We start from the raw sequence: 24,099 nt of genomic DNA on the forward strand, positions 1-24,099 counted from the left end.
TTAAAAATTGTACAAAAATTCCACATGACATTGACACTCAGTGCCGCCAACCTAAAATCTTTCATTAAAAATTCCTACTTGGATTTTCTTGCCAAAGTACGCAAATGCCATTTTTAAGACGCTTTAGACCAATGGAAAATCAGTATTTTCTGGACGGACGCCGAAAAAACATTTTAACGGTTTTTAGAATTTTCTCTTCTATCTATCTAATTACAATATATTTTTCGCTAAGGGTAATAAGTATGCAAATGAATGAAAATTTTTCATGAAAACGATATTTGAGTCAATAATTCTGCAAAACATTTTCTGTTATAGCTACCCCGATTTTTTCATTTTATGGTTTTTGCATGTTTTTGTTGTAAATTGGAAAATATTGGTTGTCATTTACAACAACAATTACTTAGCGTACGAGTGTAAAGTTTTCAGTTTCTGTTTATGTTTTTTAAAATTGATTTATTAAATTCATTCATTTATTTGTTTAGGGTAGTTATTTTTCATTCGGCATAATTATGATTTGTTAAAATATTTATTTAGTCGGTTTTACTTCGCGCAGATTATTCTTCATTGTTACAAAATGATATTAACAAAGCTTTTGTTATGTTTTCAACTAATTCATTTGTTAAATCATGAAATAATATCGTTACATTGTTGGTTGCTCTGGAGCACGTTAAAAATTACCTAGCTTGTATGTTTAAACAAAACATTAAAGTTCAGAGGCAATTTATATATCATGTGCATCAGTCATATTTTATTTCTCTTGGTAATTTGTCGAGAGTGTTAAATTTCATTTGCATGTTTTGAGTATAACATCAATAGTATCAGATGACATCCATTATAGAGAGCGCCTGTCGCAAAGCGCTTCACAGATAAATCAATTCCGCATTATTTAGTGACATCGCATGTAATCTAACCGGTCATTGCACAGGCATCATTGAACTGTACACAAATGTTTCATTGGCAGCTTCAGCCGAAATTTATTATTGCGTCAGTGAAACACTGGGGCACAATGAGAAGTTGAAAACATAGTTCTCGATGTAGCAGACCCAATTCCACCAGGAAACAATTCTTGTCATCGAAATGCTGCATCAAAAGTCGTGTACTGAACAAATCAATTTTGTCACATTTAGCAACAATAATGATTATCATTTGTTCTATATTTGCTGGCCCTTCTGAGATATAATTACGTCTGAACTTTGGGTGTACTGATTTTTAGTGATTTTTATCTTGATTTTGTATTTTAACATGAATACATGTTGAGTGCATGATTCGGTAATTGTTCACTTTAACTACTTCTGGAATTTTCGCGTTTTTTCTGGATAGACAGCCTTAGGGCGTCCTCCTAGATCGTGTCCCACCATTCAAACCTTGTGCAAATGCCCTTTTTTTCTCTCTTGTTGTGTTTCAAGGTCGCGTCAAGGTCGCGCCAAGTCTTAGTATAACTAAAGGGTAAGGAAAATTTTCATTTGCACCAGGTTTGACTGGTGGGAAACGATGTAGGAGGACGTCCTGAGGCTGTCTAGCCAGAAAAAACGCGAAAATTCCAGAAGTAGTTAAAGTGAACAATTACCCATGATTCTTACAATTTTTCCTTTTGAGAATGAAATTGACCCACAGCTCGACAAAAACAGCTTGGCACATGGCTGAGGGATGCGCAGTGGACCGAAATCCCTCCTACTAGCGGAGCTCACTTGTTTGTTGTGTCATGTATAAACGGGCGAAAAATTATAAACAGAATAAAACGCTTCAAGTGGACAATGCTGTCCGGATTGTTTAGCAGATTTGCTTCATTGAGTGTACCGTACCTACAACCGTAGCCATATCCTTGTCTTACAGACACTCTCTCGTTTCCTTTTCTGCGCATTTCATGTGCCAAGCTGTTTTTATCAAGCTGTAGGTCATGTAATGCAGAAATTCCGAAAACATTTTAGCAAAGGGACTGCTAAAGAGTTATCACGTACTGCATTTTACTTAGGAATTTTTGTAAAACACGGAACAGGTAGTTTCTTGAAACAATGTCTGGAAAGAATGCTGGATGAGACTAAACTTTCAGGTTGAGGTTCGTGGTTTTTGATCGTGTTTTTTTTCAACATTTCAAATCGAAGAATGTCGGTCTTATCGTACCTAATTTTTAGGAGGATCCTTTTTGGGTGTAATCCCATTTTGCTGTTGATTCTAACAATTTAATCTTATTCGTTGAAATTTTGGAGTGTATCGTCTTTTATACATTTAACGAGAAAGAATCCAAAGAAGTTTGTACTTCACTGGTTGCCAGAAACTTTATGGTTCATATGAGACTACATGATTGAACGTTAATAAAATAGTTGATCCTTCATTATTTTAAGTGGTTACAGAATGCTGCTGATGCTCAAAATATCTTTAAAAACAATCAAGGGTGCCATGTTTCCAAAAAATACTGTCTTGGAGATAATTAATTTCTCACGGTTTTGAGATATAAGAAGGAAACCAAACGTTAACTTTCTTCGTTCGTTTGGATTCCTTACTTCATGTCATGAAGAACTTTGTTGTTTTATTACCATCTAGGAATTGAAGCGAAAGATGTTTTATGTTTATCATATCTGAGCTTCGCACTGCTGTGAAAACTAATTGATTCGGATAATGAACACAGACTTTGTAAGAGGAATACTGGAGAAAATATATGAAAACAACATGAATGCTAGGTTTCATAAAAAAACGTAATTTAGAGGATCTTGTCGTAAAAGAGGAAAGATGCGAAGTTCGCTCACGATCATAATATCCAATACGAATTTTAATACTCCAGTCAGAAGACGAAGTACTCGGATAACATTTTTTGTAAAGTAAGCTTCGTGCTAGTTTCATAACGAAATTGTCTGACAACTTACATCATTTTAGCGTGCCAGAGCGGTTACCAACTTGTTTTTCGGTCTTAAACTGGCCGTAAAAAGACGAATTCAAAGTAAGCAACGTGGTTCGAAAGCGCCGGTTTTTTAAATAGTTTCCCCTAAATTTCCGTTTGTTTTTTGTGGGAAAAAAGATATCCCCGAAATTTTTTTAGTTTTTGGAATGAAAATCGGATCGTGGCAGGTGTCCGGCAGCACGAATTGTTTCAGTTGTATTTTTTAGTCTTGCGCACCACCACCTCACGGTCATTAATCACCTGCCCTCCGGCGTTCATCCCGGAAACTATTGAGTTGGTCGAAGTGAAAAAGCTGAATCTTGCTAACTTGGTAGGTTTTTACAATATAAGTTTACTTAATCCGCAAGAAAATGGAATGACGGTGAAAGAAAGTTTGGAGGGATGTGCTGAATCAGGCGGCGGCTGAAGAAGAAGCATGAGATATTGGTTCCGGTGTATGACATTAGCATGGGCTTTTTGAAACGGAGCGCTCTGAAGTGGCGGGACTGTTTTGTCAGGTTGCGGTTTACTGAAATATTTGTGTTTTAATTACGTTATATGCCGAGGGGGTGAGAAAGGACGTTACTACAGCATTCATTTAACTTTTGTGTTTAATTAGTGCGAATGCGGATGACAATATTAAAAGGTTGAATACATCAAGTTGGATGTTTGTTGGACTGAGTTAAATTTATAATGGTAGTGTGTTGGGTAAACTATCGTTCCGGAATTATAAACCGTTTTTGTTTCAATTAGCTTTTTGACGCGTCGTCGGTTCCGCCCGTTTATATATGGCGAAGGTGTGTTAGTTTTTGCTGAATTTCTGCTCCAATTCGCTGAGGATTACGCCAGTGAGAAACTCATGAATGTTTTGTTGTCCACAGGAGCGGAAGACGACGTGCACCACTTCATGGGGAACGATACTCGCACCGACTACTTCCGGTTGATGCTGCGAGATGGAGACTCTCTGCTTGTGGGAGGAAGGTAAGTGGAAACATGGCGCGGTGCTGGGGCACCCGCCCGCCGGATATTGTTCCTTGATGGTCTCGTGCCACTTTGATGTTTGTTCTTAATGACTTTGACCACACGACTGGAATTTATCGGAAACCTTTTACTGCTGTCTGTCTTGTCTTTTTTCTCGACCAACTTGCGACCATGCCGCGCCGGGGTGGCATCTAGTTTATTAGTTTCAGCAGAGTTTCGATACATTCATTTTTCATTTTTCAATCAAGGAAGAACACCTCGAACTATTCCGTCGAATGAGATCTCGAACTGGGGTTTCATAAATACTTGCATTTATCGATTTCACAACGCTACCCTTGAAACTGGTGGAGTTCACGATCGAATGAATTGCCTTGTTAGTAACTTCCGACCCCTTTTATCCTAGAAATATTCAAATAATGTTACATGGAGATCTACAAGATTTGTGAGCAAATTTCCAACCAACGCCGCCATAAATTGTTTGTAACGTCAGAAGAGAAACTTAAATGTTGCGGCGCCTATGCCGCTATTTTCATTCTCTAGCTAACTTTGAAATATATCCCTTCATCATTGGTGTAAAAAATAACACCCTTATAAAAAAACACATATTTTTTTCCTTTATCGCAAATGTATTAAAAAACTTTTGACTTCCTTGGACCAGGTAGGAGAACAAAATAACAAAAACACTTTTCCTAACATAAATGTTATTTGCGTCGCTATTTTATCTTACACTTAAGCAGTTTTACATTAACCACTTTAATGTTAAACAGATTTTTCTTCTACAAATCAAATGGCAATTTTGAAAATGTTTTCACTTAAAAATCGTATTTATTAAAGATTGACCAAATCAAAAATAATAGAAATCAGAATGGAGACTGCAGGTTTTAAAAAACTTGTTGATTTTAAAATGTTAACGAAAATTTACTTTCTGTTATAAGATATACAGGGTTATATAAATGATTGTAGTCCAAGTAGGCGTAAAAACTGAATGTAAAATTTATGGTTGCCGCTCCATATAAAAAACATCAAAACGATGTGAATAAGTGAATACACACCGTTCACACACAAAGGTTAAATTGGTTGCAAAATTTAATATTTTTAGAATTGGTTGCAAAACAACTTAATATTTTTAGATTCAATCGTTAATTTAAAAAAAATTACCGCACTTTTCACCGAAAAAATGACAGTGATAACGACAAAAATTGACAGTTCACATGAAAGAGCAAAAATTTCATAACATGGGCATGGCCTGCTTCGACTACAATCATTTATAATAACCCTGTAGTAGACGTGTAAACACAGTTCACGTTGTTTTGGCATAATGGTAGGCCCTGATTTATTTTTTTAACGTTGGACACACTGTTTGATTTCCGTCACTAAGTGCCCGACATGTGGACCTATCAAAATGAACATAACATGTTGCTGAATTTCCCGCGATGTCTGAGTATTCTTCTATTGCAAATTAGTAAAACTGACAACAATGCACTAGACGCTACTTATAACCTCAAACATAACCTAATTCAACAGACAGCTTTACTGCCAAATCAAATGCAAAATTTCCATGGCCTCCCATTATGCCAAAACAAAGTGAATGCATTTTACCTAGATTTCATTTGAGAAGTAAAAATTCCTAAACAAAATATTCTCACATGTTATTCAAAGCAAAATTTCAATTGAGAGACCTCTAGACATTACTATGGATGGCAGTAACCATCATGATTATGTCTATTATCATCATTCGTTTATTTTTGCTTTGTGTAATTATTAATTTTTTTGTTGTTAATTATTATTAAAAAATAGTATAGTAAATACATATTTTAAAATCAGAGAACTTAATTGCCGTATAACTAATTCGTTGTTGATATTATCATGAATGGATCTATTAGTAATAATTACACTTTACACAATTTGCATTGCCAACATGAATTTATTTATACAAGGTGTATCTAAAACACGTGTGTTAATTTTAACACGTAGCAGAGCTTGTTAAATGAAACGTTTTTCTATTTAAATTTTTTACGAAAAATCGTCACAAATTTATTTAACTTTGGAATAAAATAGCCATCAAAATGTAATTTTCTGTTGTTATAGAGACGGAGCCTTGTTAAAAATATTACATCGTTATAGAAAAAATTAAATAATAATTAAAATTTAAAAAAAACAGCGACTAGTTAATCACACAAAATGATGCGTTTGGTAATAATTGGGGGGCACAAATCTTAGAAAACTTTTGCGAATTTTGCAAAATGTTATAGAGAAAAGTTTCATAAATTGGTGAGTTCTTCCACTAGTTAAAATTAACACAAGTATTTCAGATACGCCCTGTATATGATGCCATACATCAAATCACACAGGGTTTAGTAATTTTACAGTGCCATTTGTTATCTTAATTAAATAAGAAAATTACGTTGTAAAATGGTTTTAAAGATAATTTACGACTAGATTCAGGTAATTTATAAAGTACATGGCGTATTTTAAATCTTGTGTTTATTTGATAAGATTTCATTGAAAAACTTCCCGGTTTATTTCTCATTTTAATAATGTTGAAAATTCAACTAAAAGTGATATAGTGTGAAAATCATAAAATATTTAGCTGGCTTGGGAAAATATCATTTTATTTATAGCTGCTGCTATTTCAGATATCTTCTTGTGAACTTTCTTTTTGATTATTTTATTAGAGACGACTTTAGAAGGATTCATCTTTATGTTTCAGGCAAAACTCCTATTAATAATTTCTTGTTGTTTGACTGAACTTTCTAGCTTTCGTCTTTAATTAATTATCAAGGACTGTGCTTTTATTTTACTTTAACGTTACGTAATTTCTGCAATTTTTTAGGACCTGATGTCGTGGTGACTTTAATCTGTGATGTTTGTTAACTTACTTTTAATCCTGACTTTTTATTTTCCCGAAATCCATTTGTCATTTATGCTTAATGTGAATTTGATGAGGGCGTTTTACCCGTTGCGATTCGGGCCTCCGTTCGGCCTGTTTTTATTAAATTTATTATTTACTCGATTTCGGAACAGATTACGATCTTGTCTTGTTTTCGTGTTGAAATATGGAATTGAATTTGCGGCGCACCTTGATGCCCACCCAGCTGGGGTTCCTCCCACCTCTTCCCAGTCCAAGAAAACCAACACGACTCGCACTGTCGAGTGCCTACGAGTGTACAGGAAAACATTGTTTGATCGGAGATAAATCGTGTCATTATGCGACACATTCGGGCCTCCTTTTAAGCCTTTGTGATGCTCAGCAAGCAGTAACAATAGTACCATCATGTTTGCCGGGGTTGATGTAATTTTGCTTTGAGTAGCTGAGGGGTGTTTCGTTTTATTCATTAGGTCAAGACGGCCCCAGATGCTATTTGTGCAGAAGCGGACTTGAAATAATACCCACTTTTCGGCGACCTTTTGCAAATCTAGCTTTTAGATGCTGCGCCAAGATGAAATCTGTTAGGTATTTGTAAATTTCAGCTAGTGAAGACGCTTATTTAGAAAGGCAGTTGCGGTGCACATTATATGGTAATAAATCGGGGTGTGCCTCTCTGAGATGTGTTTTTCGAGAGAAGTTGTAGCCGTGGTAAGTCGTATAGTGAAGATGTGGGCGACCCTTGGGGATAAATGTAACAAAGCAGGATATGTGTAAATTATCAAAATCACCAAAAACACATTCGCGCACTTACAGTTTATGGTGGTCTTGAGCGTGTGAGGCGTATTTAGGCATAAAGCAAGGAGGTATCTTGTTATCAACGAACATTAAGTAAAGGAATGAAGATTTAGTCGGGCACTCTGAGATCCCATAACGCCTTATAATCCACCTGAGCATTAATATCCATACGCGTATGTGGCTCTGGGTTTCTACATAAGTTTAGGCCCTGTGTATACTCTCCTCTGACCCTCTCCTACTACAAACGATTGCAATTAGTTAAAGCTTCTGCAAATGTTGGTTTTGCCTTGTTTGATTTACGTCGCAGTCCTTTTCCAACACACCCTACCTTACCTTTCTCGAAGCCGAAGACGGGAAAGAAATATCTCAAGTTACTGCCCGCATTTTATTTTCTATTGATTGATCGCATGTGATGGCTTTTTCTTTTAGTTACTGGCTTGTGACGTCGATTTAACTTCCTTGTTCTTCATGTACTTCTGTTTTAAAATACTGTCAAGTATTTGTAAATGTGTCTGATAATGTGCCCCTGGTAATTGTAAATATCGTACAACAGGTTTTCAAACGAGAAACAGGTGAAAGTATTAAGCGAATACATTTTTTAGACAAATAGAGGAGAAATGATTTCGTAGAGAACAGATAAATGCAAACAAAACTTATAATTAGAAATAAAAGAAAATATTTAATGAGCTGAGATCAAGGAGTACAAAAACAGGGGCAAAGGTGTAAGACGTGATAATATATAAGCTATGAAAGTTAATGTAAACATTTGAATATTTAACAAATGGCAGAAAGAAAGGTTGGATGATAAGAAAGCTTGAGAAGAATACATAAGGTCAAAATTGAAAATGAACAGATTATATCAAGCGGATGTTGCTGAAAAATAAGAATACACATGGTTAGGGGAAGAGGACAAGACTTTTCACATCTTCTAACAAGTTAAATTTACAGTTTTCTGAAGTTTTTGGTAAAGTGAGTAGAACTAATCGATATTTTCGTGTTATGATAACTGCGGCAGTGGCAATAAGGCGATAAGATTAAATTATTTTTTCTACAACTGTCAAAAAAACGTGACATTTATGCATCGTTATCAAGTCGCAAAGTATGTCATTTTTGATAGTGAAAAAATATTTGTCAAAAAGTTTCCTTGGATGCTAAAATAGTTATATTTTAGCACCCAAGGAAACTTTTTGACGAATATTTTAGCATCCAAGGAAAATTTTACAAAAATTTAAAAATTCAAAAATTTTAAAATGCTGTTGTAGAAAAAATAGTGTTTGTATTTCGTGCGCAAGATGATTGTTTTGTTGGCGCATTCGAATGAGTTTGAAGTCTCGACCTGACGGTCTCGACCAAAAACTCATTCTCATGCCCCAACAAAAAACAATCACTTTGCGCACTTAATACAAAAATAACTATTTCAATTAATTTATGCGATACTCGGACTATATTGAATTTATTTAACTATAAAAGAATATTAGCTCTTGAAGAAATTAGAACTTACAATCAAGAAGCCAAATATATCAACTAATCACTTCAATCACGAATCACCATGAGCAGGTACACTTTTTCACTTCCTCGCTCCTTTTTTAAGGGACTTTTGAAGTCAATCTTATAAAGGATTCGTCCGAGAGTGGATGTCGAAGGATATTAATTAACTATATATTTTGATATGAACCCAAGTTACAAAATGCCTTGTAACGGCCCGTTTGGTCAACAACCGGAAATGATGACGATGGGTGCGGCAAGTGGCAACTTTTTCGTCGTGTCCTTCCCAATCATTCTAACTCTGTCACGAGCAATCTACTGTTAAAATCGTGTTTGGAAGTGAATCATGTGGCATAACTTTTAATACAAAATACACAAAAGCGTCTATTCAATAGTCCGACGAATTTAGCTATTTTGACAGGTAAATACTGGTGGTTGTAATTGTTCAATCGTTTACAATTGAGGCAGTCGACCATCAGTTTATAAATTTCCTATTTTTGATCAATTTTAACGCTGGTGTTGGCAATTTGAATATTCGTTTAAGGGGTGGCTTATGTTCTATTTTATGTGAAAATCACGTAAATTCATTTACTGCCGAAATAAATTAACATATTCTGTATTAACATCGGATGCACACTATTGTCGCTATTGATCGGTTCGTTTTTCACTATTATCACTGTTATTACTTTATTAAAGCGTGAGGTTGATTTATATTCGAAAATATATTGTGAAGTTTTATTGAGGCATAATATGTAGAACAGAGAATGCTGTGGTAATTTTTTTATCACCGTATACAGTGTGTCGCACGGCCTGATATTTGCATTATCTATAGGAGCAGAGATTTGATTTTTTTTACACTCATAGAACTTCATGAGGTGCATCTTTTCTGGTACCTAACTAAACTGTTGTAAACCCAGCCAACCGTGATATCACAAATAAGAAACTTTAGAATCAACTTTTGATTCCACGTACCGAGTTTCATCGCAAAATTCGTATTTTGATTTCCTGTAGTTTCAGTAATTCATATTTTCAGAATCAATTTGTGTCTGTTTCAATTTTTGTCGAATAAATAGTAACTTTAACACTATATACAAGATGATTCACGAGGAAAGTAAGCTGGATATTTAGCACGTCCATATCCAGCTTTACGTTCCAAATATATTGTGGGTTGCATTTTCAATTCCATCGGGCTCATTACTCGTGAATCACCTTGCACAATGCAAAATTCGCATTTTGATTTTTAAATATGTAAGTTGAATTTTTAGTGTTCAGTTTTTAATAAAGTGCCAGTAAAACGAAAGAACTTATCAAACACAAATTTTAAACAATATGAAGAATTGGTCCTATTTGCGAGGTCGCAGTTGAATGCGCTTACAAATTAAAATTACATTTGAGTTGAATATCTCAAAAATGCATCTCCTACAAGTGCAAATTTGTATTCCTACAGATCAGACTGCCTTGATCTCAAGTGCGACACACTGTATATTAAGGAGCTGCTACTTTTCACCGATTATTTAAATATTTACAGTGTTCCAAATTATGTGAAGTATGGTAGATTCTGAAGTATTTACCGTTGCGTACTTAATCTCAGGAAGTTAAATAAAGACATCGTTGTTAGCTTAGGGATGAAAATTAGATAAATTAAATACGTCAGTTCATTCTAGTAATATTTTCACGGAAAGGACAAAGGAGATGTCATTTCCAAGGCCTAAATGATTAAGAAATTTTAGGATAGGTATTTTAGATTTTGAGTAGTTGTTAGCGTTTTAGTGGTTCTTATCATGACATCATATGTACCTAATATTGCTGTACTGAAGTTAATGGTAGAATAATGGAATCATGTATCTGTGAAAAATCTAATTTTCTTTTGAAAACGTTACTGCGTGCAAAAATTCGACTGAATTTTCCACCTATTACACGTGTCGCATACAACATGCAACACCCATTCTTTTTTGCAACGTAGATATTTTTTTGAGCGTGAAAGTTATTTACATTCAAATTAATTTTGGCATTCGTTTGCATCTACTTGTTTGGAGATCGATATTTATACCAAGAAAAGTGTTTCAAATATGTGAGAAATGCATCGTACAATGAACTTCAGACTAGGAGTTTGTTCGATATTGGAGTAATGCAGAAGTTCATGAAATTACAAAAAAATCACTTTGTAGAAACACAAGTTAGGTGGATTATTTTTAAAGTTTGTGCACTTTCAAAGATATATTTTCATCATGCTGAATAGAACAGCTTTCAAATATTGCTACATTTGAAGTTTTACATCTTAATATTTTCAAAATGTTTTGAATTAATAACGACAGGCTAAGAATACATTGCTACGTTGATTGATAGAAAGAAGAATGTTTTCTAGAATGGAATAGTTTCGAAAATAAATTTGTATCTAAATTTGACACGTACTCTTCATTTGTAAAGTTTCAGGACAACACGACGTTGGGTAGCTTCGCAAAAAAACCTTTAAATACTTGATGCGGCAAAAGTTTTCTGTAATCGAAACGTTATTAGTTCTCCAGTCCCTGCTCACATGCCCTGTTTTTTAATGGCGTCGTCGAGCTTTTCGAATCACAATTTGTTCGAATTACGAAGTTCACGAATTAAATTAGTTTTCTCATTGTCTGAATTAAAATTTCACTGCTAATTTTGTTCATTCACTCAAGTCTAATTGTTCTAAATGGATGTTTCCATTTATATAGTGTGAATTATTATAAATGTTTCTAACATCGTAATGTGCCCAGTAAATTTTCACCTGCAATACATAGTGTACCCATATTGTTTAAAAAAAAATATAAATAGATAAGTAGAGTTACTACTTATCTAGGACATTAGTTTGTCCTGCAGAAGGTAGACTTATTTAAAACAATTTTTTTGCTGTCTTAAGTAACTCACATCATCCTAATTTACGTTTTGAAAAATGATCAACAATGAAAACTCTAAAGTGACAAATGTGAGCTGTCAAATGTCAAATTTAGAAATTCAGAAAAGGTAGCGAATTTATATTTAGATAAATAGATCACAGCCAACTTCGATGTTAGAAACATTAATGTGAAATTAAATGAACAAAACTAAACGTTTTTTAAATTAAAATTTTGTCTATAATCTATTCATTTTGATTGTGACCACTCCCTAGTAACTTTTCAGTTGCTAGGTTGTTGATAGGGAATTTTAGATAACACTAAATCCAGTCGCAGTTGGCAACTCTCGGAGGCGCCATTTTGACAGAAACGTCACGCTCACAGAAGACAGAACGGAGAACGACTTGCGCAAACGTTTTTCGACGTACACTGTGCGCATATCTATAAAATTGAGTTTTGGTACAAAATTTTAGAATTCAAAAAGAAAATGCCACGTCGTCTTCTCAAAGTTGGGACCAAACGGTTAATATAGACTTGTTTCGAGACATTTATTGAAGCCAACGGAAAAACAACTCACAAAAACGAACATCACCAATAAAATTAACTATATTTGTGCTTTTTTGTTGTACATTTTGGCTAGTAAGTGTCTTTCTTTCTGTCTGATTAGTTTTTATCTGAAATTATTTGTATTAATCAATGATAATTGAAAGTCCTGAACACCTTTAGTTTTCAACAGACGTGATCACAGAATCAGACAATGTTTTTAGTTTCTCCTGCTTCAAATATTGATTTCCGTTATTAATATTGATAAATACATTAAAATCATTGCTTTACTACCATGGTCAAGTTTTGACAATTCTGATATTTTCACATCATGTTCACACCACACAAATATTTGGTGTAAAACGTATGCAGCACACAGCTAAACAGCGCCTACTATGTTTTTCGTTGTGGTCACAATCAAAGTGAATAGATATTACATACATTTATACAGGGGGAGTGTAAAGTTAGAAATAAAATTGCTTACATTTATTTTATTGATTCTGAAAATTTGAAATAAAGAAATTGTAGTAATATGTATAATGGGTTGCGGCAAAAAAAATCATATAATCTGTTTCAAAATCAAAAATCCACCAACACTGCATTCTACCTCTAAAATACAACCGACAACGTCGCCAACTTTTGTTTTTTAGTGTGTCTGCAAATGTCAGAAAAAAAATGGCGTTATGAAAGAAAACTGTTGACAGTCGTGTTGGTCGTAGTTCATCGTGTTTTTTTATTCTCATTTTATTATTTCACTCAAAAGGTATGGTAGCTACCACCTTTTGTACATAATAATTATTTTGTATTACGTAAGTAAACTCAACAGTTGTCAGTCAAATTTTGGCGGGAGGTTGGGCCAATCCAAAAAAATGAAATTTATTCTAGGGATTTCTTTTTTTCTGCCAACATAATTCAACAGGTGGTGGATTTTTAATTTTGAAACAGATTATAAGTAGTCCTCTCGTAAATAACCCTGTATACGTATACCCCGCAGTCGGTAGACTAGATTTGTTTGAAGTTGGTAACGTTCAGACCAAGCAGGTGGTTGTTTTTGCTTTTGTTTTTATGCCAAATTGTGAAAGATTTTATCATCAGAGTGCCATTACTTGAAATTACTTTGTGGTCATCTTCGAAATAACACTTTGGAGAATTGCTACTCATTATTTGCTATTGCATCACATAACGATGCGTATCTATATTCGGAATTAAGTCGGGAGACTCGACTGTATAATTGCTTTTAGTTGTTCAGGAAACTTGGTAATTTCATCAAAAGTTATAATTTCACGTGCAGCTCTATTTAAACCACAAAGCAGCAAAGGTTACTTTAATCTTTTTAAATCACGTACAACATATTTTTAGAATTCTATTACAAATTCATTGCACTTACCTACGTCAACGATAATAATAACCATAATAACATTCAGTTGTCTGTAATAATTACGTATTTTCATGTTATTGTGGTATTAGCGAAAAACGTGACGTGACAAACAACTGCAATGTAACACATGGATAAATGTCAATTCGTAGCTGCCTCAACGCATTTTATCCTATAAATTCCACCTAAGGGCAATTAGTGTTGGTCCGCTTTTCTGCTCGAGCGCGAAATAATTGAGATAAATTTAATAACTGCGAAGATGCGGACTTGAGATGTTAATTAGACTTAATTCTTATTCACGTAAATTCACTTCTGTCAAGCATAGGCGGAGTCATACCAGGACGCTAAAATACTTAACAAATTAGTTCTCTTCGCAGCGCAGCAGTTATAGGTGTTTTATTGTTGTACGTTGCACCGACACCTCTTCTTCAGCACGTGCAATTTGTTATGGGACGTTTTTCGCTTTTTAGTCGCGAGCCAGAGCTTTTTTCCGAGGCGAGCGCAGAAAATTTTAATTACCGCTTTATTAATTATTCCACGCCGGATTGAAATAAATCCTTCTGACCAGAACGGCCGGGGAAGTTGCGGCCTTTTTTGCGAAGACGTGCCTGGAAGTTGAGGAAATTCTTGGCGGCGCACTCGTTAGTGCAGGTCGCGTCTCCGTATATCAGTGGGGGCAATAAAATAAATTTGCGAATTAAGGAGGCGCTCCGACCCGCCGGAGTAATAACGTCGTTTGCTGTATATTTATGTGTGAAACAAAACTAATTTTCATTTTTCGGAAAAGAAGGCTCTCTGATATTCGAAGACGTCACATAAATTTCATCGGCGCCGGTTTTTGTAAGGCCCAGTGGTCGTATATCGTATCACATGAATCTATCTCAGTGTCGCGGTATGGCCGTGCTTAGGGGCAATATATCAGTCCGCCTCAAACTCAGAAATATCCGCAAAAACTAGTGCGCAAAAATATCATCGAGCAACGCCATGTGGTGCAGGGAGCGCTCGGCAAAAAATTACATTTTAGGTTTTATGCCGCACGAAAATGATTTAGAACGATAACGTGTTTGAAATCGGTTTAGGGGTTTTCAAATAAAATATACTGTTGAGATTTTAACGACTCGATAAACTTCGTATAAAGGATAGGAACGACTTTTCACTAGATAAAATGCATGGTTGCGAGAACGGCTTACCTTGCACATAATTTCCTCCAATAGAATTACGTCATCAGGGTTACTGCCATCATATTTCTTTTATTACCGACTTCGCTCGATGAATACACTATTAAAAAAAAAAGCCGCAAAACTGCTGTGCAACATGAAATCGATGTTTTCGATTAGACCGTCGCACATTCGCTCGAATTAGGCGAAAGCTAGACGTAATTCGATTTCTTCTACAAAATGTTTCCGAACCTGCATGAATAGGAAGAACAAGTCGAGTAATGAAAATATAGCTCTAATTATAATGGGGAGATTGTTCTCGGTACAATGAAACAAATAGGGCGTTTGTATTGGTCTCTCCGTGGAGAATATTAATTCGTATACAGAGTAACTTTGTGGTTTTTGTAATTGTCATTGTCGAAATTGTAAAGAAAGTGACGCTGTCCAAATAAACAATGTTTTATGTGAAGGTTATGGCGAGGTGGCACGAGCAATTGCACCTGTAGTATGGGCAGATGCAATACCATTGTGGTGTGATATGCCCAATTTAGGAAACAGTTTTCTCAGTTCCTTGGGCCTTTTCAATTTCAGTCTTATTTTGTTTCTTTAATGTATGCTCCACATGGAGAAGGCACAGGCATATTTCTATAGCATTTTATGCACTAGTGAACTGTATTTGAAGCACTTAACGCATCTATTTGGTGGACATCAGAAGTAACATACCTACGTATTCAGAAATTAAATTTAATTAATATGGTGCGTTCAAATGAAATCCTGGGCTGGGAAGGCCTTGTAAACCGTCAAATTTAAAATTTGATTAAAATTTATAAAGCGTGATTAATTGGAGCATGTTGACAGCTAACCTAAAACTTAGAGCTAAAAAATCTTTCTTTTTTTCTTTCTTTGCAATGTTACATATAGATTAGAAATAGAATAACTTAACGATTCCTATTCTTGAAGCAAATATCTAAGGTCACCCTTTGCTGAAAATAAACATGTCCCGATTAAACATAAACAAATCTTATTCGTGCCAAACGGCGGGAAGTTCAAACTTTACACTGTTCTAAACGGTTTAATCTTTCCAATGCCTACTCAGTCCAGGATTTCATTTGAACGCGCGATACTATTGCGTTGATAATTTCTGCACATGTCGAATACATAGAATCAATAAATTTCTCAATAGTTTCTTGACTGATACGTAGATACTTCTCTAAATGGGTTTAAATTTTTTTTAATAATAATTGTTGCTCCTGGGAAAATGTATCTTTCAGTATGTCGTATGGCATTTGAATCTTATTTTTTTAAGTAATTGGTTAACATTCTTGTGTTAAAATAATACGCCAATTAGTGGTAAATCAGAACAATAATACATTTAAGGTATCTAATTCGTTGTAATAGAATCCAACCATATTGGTAGTTTGATACTCATTGACCTAATTCCACTGTAGATAGTTTGATAGTTTGGGGTGGTCTTAAATGCGGAAATATAAAGTACCTCATTAAACAGTAAGTAAGTAACTTTCACACATTCGATGCAGAATTATTAACACATCTATTATTGCTACCATATTTGTGGTTATTTTTCTGTAATAACTGGAAAGAATAAAAAGAGGAATGTATAATTAGTGAACTATCGTACTTCAAAGAAACAACTCCATTATTGAACGAAGAAACTTTGATTGTTAAAAAAAAAATCTTGAAACGCTAAGGACTGGTGTGGGGCAACTAAATGTGTTATCATCTCTGAGTCATATCATGCTGTTAACGATGATAGATGGTAAATTTTGTAACGTCATCCTGTGTTTGTTATGCATGTGATACTGCAACAATACATGAATAATGATAAATCACGTTGATGAAATTTTTAAAAGCAAGAGCGATTACAGATTTTCAGCTCGCTACACTTTACGTGAATTAGTTTTTTGACGCACATGGTTTAGAATAAAAATGTAAATAACACCTTTCAAAACTGCTGGAATTATCAATTGTCCTCAAATTTAGTTTGTGTAGCCAGTATTGGAAAAGATTAAATGATCATGTAGGTATTTCAAACTATTATAATCAACTAAAATTACCGTATGAGCTTTTGGAAAGTTGTGATTCTACTATTCTGGAGAATTATTGATTTTGTTAATCTTTTTTAATTTTTGAAACATTCTGTATTTGTGTACTTGAGAGTGTTGGTGTCGTTTGATCGACTGTGGTCTTTTCTCGTCCACATAGTTTTCGTTGAAAACAATTTGCATTTTTCGAGCGAACGCTTAAATTTAAGAAGTGAGATTTGTTACCCGTTCGTTGACTTTGGTTTTTTCACGGGAATAGAATTTATTGCAAACATTTGTAACGGGCACAATCGCACGAGGGCAGGTTGGATGATAACAGAGGTGACAGTTTGAAAGCGTGCAATGTAATCCTAATCAGAGATAGCGTTTTCGTTTTCCATGGTAATCAGTGTTCGTCTTTTTATTCCCGTTGTGTACCAATTGTGGCAATTAGTGAGCACTTCATAATGTGAAGCACCGCCCGAAATTACTTTTCGGTATGGTAAGGGCAAAGTGCCCCATCAAGAACCCGAGGGAATTCGGAGGGGTTCATGAGAACGTTCGCGTCATTAAATCTTAATAAAACCGTCCCGAGCAAATTCCGAAATGCTACACCGGTACAAATAATAATCACTCCAGTAATAAAACAGTAATTATGTAGAAACCTCAAGGAATTGTTCGCCGGGGGTCGACAGTTTATCTTAATTTTTTTCTCGGAGCTCAACAAATTCTAATTTTCTTTAACGAAATAGTTTCCGCCGGCATCAACTTCTAACCGTATCTAACTAACACGGCATGTTATGAGATTCGTTAAAGTTTAATTATGACACATGGATCTTCGGCGCATCCACGAACAGAGTTCTTCATTTTCGCTCCGGCTCAAGGTATTTCCTTGTGTAGTCCTCCAGGTACGACCATAAAATAACAGCTTTACGGAGCAACTCGACCAGTTAAACACCATCATGCCGCTTTAACTCGAATAAAATATAGCCCGACTTTATAGGGGAGGCTAGCAGAAAAATCAAATTAAAATAAATAGGGAGTTTAATTAACGCACCATTTAATTGACGCGGGGAGGACATCTCTTAATTGGCAGGGCTACATACTGGGTTATTTGAGAAAGGGAGCTTTAATTAGTTACATCATGTCGTATAACTGTCAGAAACAAACATTATCGAATATACTAGCTATGATGATATCACCGTGGGGGATTAATTTGCAAATACCTATTTCGAAGTTCTCAATAGTTGTCTAGCTACTCGTAATATTCGCATTACGACACCACTTAGCTTTGCAAAAGCACAAGTAACGCCCACATTCGAATATTAAGTGGGATATGCTGTCGTATCTTCTGGCAGTTTTAGAAATGTTGTCTAGGGTTCGATACGATTATTTATTGACAAGTCGATACTAAAACTAAGTCCGAACTTATCTCGTGGATAAAACATGTTACCTATCCAGTCCGGGTATTGTTTTTACGACGGTCCGACAGGAAAAATATGTTTTGTTACAACCCCACATTTCTGCCTTAATTTAGTTGTCGAATGGCAAAACACCTGAATTTTTGCCATCTATTCAAAGACATGTCCACCTCCTACGTTGTGATTTCAAGCCGCAGCTCAATAATATCGATGCACTATGGTAAAGGAACTTGGATTAATTTTTGAATGATTTATTTTAAATTACGCATCGAATTTGCTTTAATGTGTCAAGTAAAGTTGAACTGAACAAAAATAATTAAAATGCTAAGTAGAAATAGTGTATTATGATACGAGTCTTATAAGATGCATTTTGTAGCACGCATAGGTTTAGGGCACGACGAGCTTACGAGGAGTGCTATGAAGGAGTAAGTGCTAGAAAATGCCTTGTAAATTCGATTTCTATTTTGCGCCTTTTATGCCCTTTTTCAATGAAAAATCGCAGTTTTAAAATTTGGGGAATTTTATGGTAGTTGGTAACAAAAATGTTACAGTGGAACATTTGAAAGTTCAATTTGAACTTATTGTTTATATCATTTGTTTAGTGTGATTTGGCATCGGATGTTTGACACTGTAAGTACTGATCTATTTCAGTACTGAAATCAGCTATTAACGGACTCTTTTGAGTGCTGTAAGAGCTTTGTTATAAACGCAAATACGTTAACCTTTAGTATTCTTTGTGAGTTTCGCTTATGATCGTAGTAAAGATGAAAATTTCAGTTTGTGGTAATTTGGAAAACGTAACTTGCAAAAAATTGTAAGATACATTAAGCTAAAAGCGAAGAGCCGTCTAACTATCTAGTTGCAGAAATTCCTTCTGGATGATAAATATATCGCACATTTATTTAATATTTAAAAAGCGAAAAAAGAAGCAGGAAGTAAGTGACAAACTTTAACAAAAAGTCGAGAGACCGAACTAAAGATTAAAGTGTGTGATTTATTTTTCCCACATATTGATTGCAGTTTGCGAATTCAAATATTGAGCTCGCTTGAAAAACAAGAAATAAAAATAGGGTCTTTTTTGTCTAATGAAAACTAGATGTACGTTTAACAAAAAGGAGGAAAACGTTAGTACTGGAAAGTTAAAATTGGAATAACGTGTAAAAAGTGTGCCCTGTTAACTTCCGTTTGAAAAAGGATATTTGCACAAATTGACAAGTGACATTTATCATTGTCCCCACTCGGGAGCGAAATTGAATTCAGTACGCTTTAATTTCGAATTTGCACATTTCAAATCCGTCGCTTTGCTTACGGTTCCGTCATTTTTGTAGACGTTTCAGAAATGCTGCATCCGAAATAGCAAGAAATTAAGTTTAAGCGTGGGAGAGGGAGAGGGCGGCTATTGCATAATACCAAAGTGACTTTGCCGTAGCCACCTCGGGCTTTGAACTGGGAATAATGTTAGAGGAAATGGAACCACCATCGATTCGTGGAACAGCTTGCTTCGTTAAAATCCATCTCGCGCTTTAAGGTGCACCAATTCAAGTGCATCTTGAGGGTGGAATTGAGGGGGTCGGGCTCCGCATCCTGTCGTCATTAAATGTTCACGTTCGGTTTCGGGAGAACAACGTCGATCCGGATCTCATTAGGCCCCGTTAAATGACTTTCAATTAATACACTCCGGGATATGGCGCGACGCTTCGATGCCCGAATAATTGCACATTGTCATTCTCGCACGCACTTCCACAACCCCAACCATTCATCCCGAGTGAGACCATTTGACGAATATTCAAAATGGCATTTTATATTTACAATTTGATCACGGTTATCATGTCGATTACCTTTTGAAAGAGAATAAAAAAACAAGGGATAGGAATGCAAAAAATTGTATCACACACATTTTTTCCTAGTTTATTAATAGTTATTTACGAGGGCGTTAGCCCGAGTTGATCTGTAATCACTCGAGTTTCCTGTAATATGCTTTAGCCCACGTGTTATGTACAAAATTTTATCTAAGACCGCCCCAAATTTAAAAAAAGGTAAATCTGATTGATTTTCGCTAGTGAAATAATTGAGTTTCATTACCGCACTCAGTGGGATAAGAATTTACTTTTCCCACTGAGTGAGGTAATGAAAGTCATTTATCCCACTGAGTACAGTAATGAAACTCATTACCTCACTGACTGAGGTAATGAAAATGCGTGAGGTAATGGAAGTTCTTATCCCACTGAAAATTAGTGGGATAAGTATCATTTATCCCACGGGATTAGATAAAAATTAATTATTGGACTTCTTCAAGAATGTACTGCTTTTTTATCAGTTATTAACATCTTCAATTTTCAAATTCATCAAACGACATGATTAAAAATAAAAAGTAATACAGGAAGGTGTGATAAGTGATAACTGATAATGCCACTCACATAAGAGCAAAGCAGTAGGTATTAATTGAATTTTATTTTTGAATACGTAATACATATAGGTATTTATCGACCAAATTCAAACGTTAACTTGTTCAAAGTCGAGGCAACTGGTGTATAAAATGGTCTGCAAATAGTAAGGAATTAAAATATGCCTGTGCCTTCCCCATGTGGTGCATGCACTAGTGTAACTTATCAAGGTAAAGCCACAGGAAAGGGGAAAAATACTATTTTCTAAATTGAGTATGTGCCCTTCATTACTCCGAATGACCGATTGATTTTTTTCAATTAAATTTTTTCCTTGTAAGAATATTTTTTTTTTAACTTTAATAAATACCCGATAAATAAATTTATAAATATAACCCTTGCGATTTATAAAACAGTATTTTTTATTTTACATTAAACATTACCTAAACCAATGATGGTAATCTAGTTTCACAATATCATAATCATGCCGAATTACCCTGGAATTACCATAGATATGTTATTTAGATAACAATCAAATATTACTCAATGGGAAAATAATAATAATTCATTTTCTTTATTAGGTCTTTATTAGGTGTAAAAAAACACAGAAAAATACTGTAAGGTCTTTAAGAGTAATAATTCTAAATCCTCAAGGGATTCTAATGTAAATTATACGCAGTGTGATATATTTAAATGACTATTTAAATTTGAAAACACCGATATCGTAATACAATCATATTTTTTTACACTTAAGGGGTATTCTAATGTAGGATAGGATATTTGATCGTTTATTGACATGTTTTTAAACGATAAAAATCTTCGGTGACATTTTGAAAAACATAGCATCGAGAAAGTACGTTGAGATTTTTTTCAAATTTTAGGAATTTTCGAATAGAATTTTGGACATCCTATTTTTTTAATGTAAGTTATTAAAAGAAAAAAGATATTTCCATGTTTCTAGCCCAGAATACCATCTTTGCACCTACATTTTATAGCTCCTTCTTTTCTTGAAAAAAAGTTACGGAATAAGCTATATCATCTTTTCATCCATTTTTTACTGGACATCCTACTGCAGTTGATACTTTTGCTTCTACATATTAAGGTTTTTTTTTTCTTGAGAAACTGCAGTTCTTCCGAATCTTCTTTCTTTCTCAAAACAGGTACCTAGATAGCAATTTCAGCTTTAGATTGTATATTACTGTATTGATCTCATTTACGTATGTTAAATAATTGTGCATATAAACATTGTTGGTACATTGGGTATCAATATTCTTTCTTTTTTTTTGTCAATTTTTTTTCTGTACTAAGTATACCCACCTTGGCGAGATAATATTTATTTACATAAAAGTCAGGAAAATCTCACATTACTGAAGAGGAGCTGATTTGAAATACGAGGCACTTTATGCCGAGCATTTTAAAGCTCAGAGTCAAGTAAGAAATTTTACTGACGTGTTTTGTATTAAATTTTTCCGGAAATCGTAAAAAAGACGAAATTTACAAATTTTAGAATTTTTTTTTATAAATTCCACAAAAATCAAGTTTGTCAATTTTGTTGGCAACTATAGTTACAAAGTAATTTTTTCGTCTTGTAAAGTCTTTACAGTACTAGTCCGGAAAATTCAAAAAAAAATATCTATATCTGTATCACTTCAAAGTTATATAGCAGGATAAAAAGTAAGAGAGTAAGGATAAAGAGAAAGGTAAAAAATATGTTCCAAAGAAACAATGGAAGTTTTTCTTTTGCAAGCAGAATTTTCCAGTGAAAGGTTTCTAGAGATATTTTTTATAAACATTAAAATTTTATAAACATTAAAATTGGTATGATTCTATCGGATCAATATCCAGGTATAAACTCAAAAGACTTTAAAAAATTTTTGAACGAAGAGAATATACCCATCGTTTTCACGGCAGTAAACGCACCATTCTCAAATGGTCTGAATGAAAGGCTTAACCAAACGCTAGTTAATAAAATTAGATGTAAGGTAAATGAAACAAAGGTAAAATTGGCCTGGACGACCATAGCACAGGAATGCACGAGAAGATATAACGAAACGGAGCACACGGTGACAGGATTTTCCCCTAAATATTTATTGGTAGGAAAAAATATTGATATATTACCAGATGAATTAAAACGCGAAAAAACTTACATTGATTTCCTTCAAGATAGAAAACTCGCATTGGAAAATACAAAAAAATCACATACATATAACAAACAACGATTTGACAAAAACAGAAGAAAGTGCGAGTTAAAAGTAGGAGATTGGGTGTATGTTGAAAACAGAAACCGATTAAACAGAAAAAAATTAGACGAATTGAAGATTGGGCCATATAAGATCCTAGAAAAGTTTTCAAACTCTATATACAGGGTAGACACGGGCCACAGGAAGTCGGAATCAAATCTTTTCCATGTCACAAAACTTGTTCCGGTTCTGGATTAAGTGAATCAAACTTAAATTTATAAATGTATATAATGTATGTTTTTCCATGCAGGGGGGGAGATGTAAAAAGTTCGTTGTACTTCTTTTTAGTTATTTTTAATTTGTACTTCGGTACCTTTGAATTTGGCGCGCGCGACATGTGACGACAAAGATGGCGGCGTGTCGTTGTTAGCCTGTAACAAGAGAGGGGACCAACCTTCGAGATCGTTCGAAACGAAAGAAAGCGAGTAATAGCTTTAATGCCGTTTCTCTTGTTACAGGTAAGATTGTTTTATATTGTAAATAAATTTGGTGATGGGTAGATTAAGAAAAATTGTTAGGTAGCAATAAAAAACTCTTGTTACAGGAGAAACACAATATAGTTTTTATTCGCACTTCACGACGACGCAGAAACATTATATCATAATAATTATTTTAACAAAGTTGTGTTTCAGTTTGAAGTATTCTTATTTCTTACACTGAAATTTTATTTTTTAAATTCTCTAGGTTCTAACAGAAGAGCTGGAAGTTCAGAGTTTCTCATTTCATAAAATACTCATTTCCCAAAGAATTGTTCATAAAACTACTAATAAAGGAAAATGTTGCTAGATGAACAGAGAAAATACTTAAAGCATATGAACCTCTCTTGAAAATCTCTTTCGAAAATGAGCTTTCGGTGTTTTACTTAAATAAATATTTCAGTTTCTACGTGAAACCGTAAAAATGATAATGTCAAGAAACATCAGGACGATTATTTAAGCTGGCTTTAAGAAAGTTCGGTTTAAATCTCTTGCCACAAACAAGATGCAAGATACATTATTTAAAGACCGGAAACAACTTTATTATTAAACATTAAAATTTGATTAGGACTATTCAGAATACAAGTGGATACAG

At 34.4% G+C, this 24,099-nt stretch overlaps 1 protein-coding gene across 4 annotated transcripts in view; it reads left to right on the plus strand.

Annotated features, from left to right (window-relative positions):
• Sema1a (semaphorin 1a) overlaps nucleotides 1-24,099 on the plus strand; it is a 240,709-nt gene that overhangs the window by 143,797 nt on the left and 72,813 nt on the right. For all 4 annotated transcript variants that reach the window (XM_069037258.1, XM_069037254.1, XM_069037257.1 and 1 more), the window contains exon 3: nucleotides 3,757-3,856. In XM_069037258.1, the coding sequence (XP_068893359.1) occupies nucleotides 3,757-3,856 (100 nt within the window). The remainder of the gene's footprint in view (nucleotides 1-3,756; nucleotides 3,857-24,099) is intronic.

Source organism: Tenebrio molitor, chromosome 2 (genome assembly GCF_963966145.1).
Source record: "Tenebrio molitor chromosome 2, icTenMoli1.1, whole genome shotgun sequence".
NCBI lineage: Eukaryota > Metazoa > Arthropoda > Insecta > Coleoptera > Tenebrionidae > Tenebrio > Tenebrio molitor.